Raw genomic sequence first — 5,136 nt, 5'->3', positions numbered from 1 at the left:
CTGTATAAATGGATACAATGTAAAAACAGTTGTGTAAGTCACTCTGGATAAGAGCGTCTCCTAAATGCCTGTAATATAACGGTATCCACTATATAATTCACTGGTTTAAAAGTTGTGAGCCTCCTGTAATTGTATTTGTTACTGTTTTAAATGTAACTTACATAAGTTCACAGCTACTGTATAAGTGTTTAAGTTTTCTTAATTGCTCCAGTGTATTTATTTGCTGACTTGTAACTGTGAATCTAGCAAATGGAGTTTCGGCAAACTTTCAGAAAAAAAACTTGTGTGCTACATAGATGAGCCCATTTTTTCCACACACAGCTGAGACAACAGACCCCTCAAAACTACTTTTAACATTGTCAGAGGTGGAGCCACTGCCGATGAGAACTGTGAGTGAGCTTTTACCACTTGGTTTCTTGAGAACTACTGATTGTGTCTTGTCTAATAAATGATAGCGCAACATAAAAGGTATACAAGAACAGTAAGTGGGTGGTTAAGTTGCGTAAAGAAGGGCACAAGAATGACTCACTCAGGATTTAGTCTTAAACATCTCAGAGCTTTTTATTGTAGCAACTGCCAGATTACAACTAGTCGTTTTCATGAGGAGCAGGGCGTGCTCTGGAGGCGGGCGTGTTCAGCGTTGCTCATGTGCTGTGCACCGTGGTGCCGGAACTGACCGTCTTGCCGTCCACCTGCTTCTCCACGATGGTCACCACCTTGCGTGTGGTGGTGGTGGAGGAGGAGGAGGAGCCGGAGCTACAGGGAAGGAAATGTATTTTTCTTAGTGAAGACATAAGTCATGAACTAACATCATTAATACGTTTTTTAAAAAATTAAATAAAAAAAAACTACTTGGCAATTAACCTGCCCTTTCACACAGTGTGGAGCTTGAATTTTAATGAATGCCGTTACAAATAATCGTTTTGTTTCTATGACCGAAACCCAACTATAAAAGTACTACTTGACTTTATATTTGCCCTATACACCCTATGGATCCTGTTTAAATTCAAAACCCTAATGTTGTATCAGATTCAGTAGTGATGGTGTATTGAGGAGACCAAATCCCATACTCAGTGAGGCTACTATGCATTGTACTGTCACTGGCTCATATGACCTTATAGAATGACTTTGCTCTTTCGAGCAAAACTATTTTTAAAAATAGATATGGTGCCCAACTATGGGCTAAGGATGTCCCAATTCCCACCATAATCTGAACTGGTGAACCGTCTCCGACCGTAACCGCATTCAGGTGCGAACCCCACTGCCAATTCGGGAGAGCGTAGACAACGGGGAGGGCGTGGTCAGCTGTGGCTCCCCCCCCCCCCCAGAACACGAGGTCTCACCGGCTGCTTCTTTTTCACGCCGCGGACTACCAGCCGACTGCGCGTCGAGCTACTGGCCACGGTCTTGGCGGGGTCAAGACGATCTCTTCACTAGAGCGCGCACTACCTCGACTAAGTGTGCTACCCACCAGCCCAAAGTGGCATGCTCAGGGTTCAGACGCCCATGGTTACCCCGTGGCCTCGCCGTCCAGCAGCCTCCTGTACTCGCTGATCTCCATCTCCAGTCGGGTCTTGAGGTCCAGCAGCATCTGGTACTCGTGCCCTTGGCGCTCCATGTCGGCGCGGAGATTCATCAGCTGCTCCTCCATGTTGGTGACCTGTATCTGGAGGGTGTTCAGCTGCACGGAGTAGCGATTCTCCGTGTCCCTTAATGTGGCTTCCAGGGACGATTTCTGTTGGACGCAGAGAGAAGCGTTGGCGAGCGGGGAAGGGAGAGGGTTTACACTAGAGGAGAGGCTCAGCTGATTAACGGCGAAGCTGCTTTTGCGGGGTTTCGTGATGTCCTAACGTACCATGCTTAGTTGAGACTGCAGCTCGATTTCAAGCCCCTGCAGTGTGCGCCTGAGCTCTGTGAGTTCAGTTTTGGACGTCTGCACAGTCTCTATGTTGGCCTGCACTTCCTGCTTTAGTGGTTCTGCCTGTTGAAAAACACAAAAACATTTTTTTTTTTTAATTAATGACTACATTGCAAGTTGAAACAGAGGGAACACAAAGAAATATGGTCATGGAGGCAGGACTGGAATATAGATGAAAATGTGATTTTTTTTAATTTATTTTTTTTAACTCCTTCAAATGTTACCTTTGCTTGGAACCAGTTCTCCCATTCCTTCCGGCTCTTGTCGGCCATTCCCTCGTACTGCTCACGGAGCTCGGCCAGGACTTTGTTCAGATCTTCTTGCGGTGCTGCGTCCACTTCTACGTGGACCTGGCCACTCATCTGTTGTCTCATGTTCAGAAGTTCCTGAGCAAACAAACACAATTCAGTGGTCAGCACACAGAGCCTCATCTGGTCAACAGAGAAGTATTTCTTACAAGCAGTGTGATGGTAAGGCAAATAAGGATATTATGTTATGTCCTAGGGTACAAGACCATTTACTAATTGCATCAACTTAATTATGACAGTTAACCCCCCCCCCCCCATTCTTAAACTACTTATTTAATAAGCATGATGTAGAATCATGACCCCTGTTGTAGCAGACGGGACAGGCCCACCTCCTCGTGGTTCTTCTTGAGGAAGATTAGCTCCTCCTTCAGACCTTCGATCTGCATCTCCAGGTCAGATCTTGCCATTGTCAACTCGTCCAGGACCCTCCTCAATCCTGCAATATCAGCCTCCACTGACTGCCGCATGGACAGCTCGTTCTCATATCTACATCAAGAAGGGTCGTTACGAATTATTATCTTTTCAAAAATACATATAGAGGAAATTTGAAACTATGCCCATGCCTATGTTTCTGTGTTGTAATGCATTCTGCTTGATAATTGTTTAATTCTCTGTAACAGTCCGCATAAATAAATTTCACTGCACGTTACTTTCGAGACTCACTTGACTCTGAAGTCATCAGCAGCCAGCTTTGCGTTGTCAACGCTGAGATAGATACTGCCATTGACACGGGTGGCGTCCTGGATCTGAAAAAAAGTTGAAATGCAAAAGTTGAAGTACTAAACCCCTACTGTCAGATATTCACAACAAATTCATATATCAATGTGTGAGGATTGCGTAAATATGTATGTAGGCTTGCAGCAAAAAAAGACTGCAGTGAGGTTTCCACACAAGTGAAACTTTATATGAAGGCAGCACAGGAATTTGGTTACGATTGTATTGTGAAGGTAATGAGTAACCTTTGTTGCCCCTGAGGGCCTCTTGTGTAAAATACAGGGTCAGATACTGAGATGCAGAGAACAGAAATCGATGTTAAAGCAGACAATGCCTGAACAGGAGCCATTATCATGAGGTTGTCTGAGGCCTGTTGCAGTAGTAATGGGCTACCAAATATGACATTTGAATAGTTAGTTGCTATGAAATGGCAATAGTTGAATCCGATTTGTCAGCATTCCACGTAAAACCGTTAACATTGAACTAAGAAAGCATCCATTGAGCTGTAATTCCATATATTTCTATTCAATTTTATTTGTATTGCACTTTTTACAGTCACACAGACGCTTTACAGAGAAGCAAGCAAACTTTTTCATGTGCAAAGGCTGCGTAGACGAAACCACATAGGTCTGAACCCAGGATTCAGATAACAAGGTATTCAGTGACACACCTTCTTTTCATTCAGACTCCACCCTTGGGTGTGCATCTATCATTTTCCCCACTTAAGTCAGCTACCATACAGGGAAATAAGCCTTTAACTGGCATGGACATTTGAGTTAAGCGCATGGATCTCAAGCAGGGATCGAGCCCATTATCCTTCCACACGTACGTTTATGACACATGCACTAGACAGCCTTTGTAAAACTGTTCTGCCTATGGATTACAGGTAGCTAATATTTGATCTGGCATGTGCAGGTAGGTTATAAGAGAGAACATACACACTCTGATCACTCGAAGAACTGAAAACAGAGCATAATGTTGCTCGAGTCATAATGTTGGAACGAGTCATAATGACATAGTCATAATGTTGGAACAGGAAATGAGTTTCAATGACATGAGTGATCTGCTATTGGTGGATGAAGACATAAAATGTGTGTCAGACTACTTACAAAATGGCAGTCTTAGTGTGTACATCCACACAGCCACACAGGAATAATAAACAGGAACTTGGGCTTGTGAACTCTGATTTATGGAAACCGTTTCAAATGAACTGGTTACATAGTAAAGGCTACTGTTGTCTACCCTCCATATTTTAGCACTTGCAGTTCTTGTTTTTATATAGGTTAAGGAAAATTAAAATGGGAAGTAGATTTACCTTTCCCTGCAGATCCCTGATGGTGGCCTCGAATGCGCTGTAGTCACGTGCAGACGGAGAGGTCTTGCTCTCCAGGAACTGGCGGATCTTCAGCTCCAGTTCAGTGTTGGCCTTCTCGAGGGAGCGCACTTTCTCCAGGTAGGTGGCCAGACGGTCGTTCAGGTTCTGCATGGTGGCCTTCTCGTTGGTCGAGATCTGCATCTCTCCAGCGTCGGCCAGGTTGAATCCCCCTGAACCGAAGCCAAAACCGCCGCCGCCGCCGCTGCCAAAACCGCCGCCGCCGCCGCTGCCGCCGCCGAAACCGCCGCCGCCGAAACCGCCGCCGCCACCAGCAGAAAAGGTGCGGGAGGCGCTGGAGATGCGCACCCCACTGCCGCCGGAGCCGCCGTGCATACTGCCGGCACTCCTGCCGTACATACTGCCTCCTCCTCCGAAGGAGCTCCGCTGGGACCCACCTGACATCATCATGCTCTGGCCGTAAGACATGGCGACAGCTTGCTCGGTTGGCGTCTGACTGCTCTACCTCTGGCTGTGGAGAGAAGTGACTGGGGTGAAAGCCCCGGGCTTAAGATTTTTATAGAGCTGGTTGAGGGTGGAGAGAAGAGGGAGGAGGGGGGGAGGATCACCTCAGACAGGGGAGGGATTCAATAGCCCACACCCTACCTCAGAAGGGTCCGCTGGTTCACTGTGCAGTAATTTGAGAAGTTCAAAGGCACACCCATTAATTGCAGTGCTTTAAGACAAAATGCTGTAGCATGAAGTCCCTGCACCAAGAAGGCTGTCAGCGTCAAACAATTTGTGCTTAAACTATTGTGTATTTATTAAATATTAAGTATTTATCAAACATTAAAATAAAGTGATCAATTGAATTCTTTCTTGGG

At 45.7% G+C, this 5,136-nt stretch overlaps 1 protein-coding gene across 2 annotated transcripts; it reads right to left on the bottom strand.

The window, feature by feature from the left end:
- Nucleotides 1-535: 535 nt before the first annotated feature.
- On the bottom strand, nucleotides 536-4,800 carry LOC135238125 (keratin, type I cytoskeletal 50 kDa-like). Of its 2 annotated transcripts, none has more exons than XM_064305830.1 (7): nucleotides 4,256-4,800; nucleotides 2,890-2,972; nucleotides 2,556-2,712; nucleotides 2,143-2,304; nucleotides 1,856-1,981; nucleotides 1,472-1,735; nucleotides 536-756 (listed from the first exon to the last, which is right to left on the bottom strand). In XM_064305830.1, exons 1-6 carry the CDS (start codon nucleotides 4,739-4,741, stop codon nucleotides 1,511-1,513), a joined length of 1,239 nt encoding a protein of 412 aa, XP_064161900.1. In that variant the 5' UTR covers nucleotides 4,742-4,800; the 3' UTR covers nucleotides 536-756; nucleotides 1,472-1,510. The 2 variants fall into 2 exon arrangements, with proteins under 2 accessions (XP_064161900.1, XP_064161899.1); XM_064305829.1 differs by having other exon boundaries at nucleotides 1,515-1,735.
- Between the last annotated feature and the right edge of the window lie 336 nt (nucleotides 4,801-5,136).

Source organism: Anguilla rostrata, chromosome 13, assembly GCF_018555375.3.
Source record: "Anguilla rostrata isolate EN2019 chromosome 13, ASM1855537v3, whole genome shotgun sequence".
Taxonomy (NCBI): domain Eukaryota; kingdom Metazoa; phylum Chordata; class Actinopteri; order Anguilliformes; family Anguillidae; genus Anguilla; species Anguilla rostrata.
Note: the sequence above shows the minus strand (reverse complement) of the source record. Positions and strands in the feature narration are given on the sequence as shown.

Coding starts and splice junctions, on each gene's coding strand:
- LOC135238125 (XM_064305829.1), bottom strand. CDS start 4,741: ATGTCTTACGGCCAGAGCATGATGATGTCAGGTGGGTCCCAGCGGAGC. Junction 2,973..4,255: donor TCAGGGATCTGCAGGGAAAG/GTAAATCTACTT, acceptor ACTTTTTTTCAG/ATCCAGGACGCCACCCGTGT. Junction 1,736..1,855: donor TGCAGTCTCAACTAAGCATG/GTACGTTAGGAC, acceptor TGCGTCCAACAG/AAATCGTCCCTGGAAGCCAC.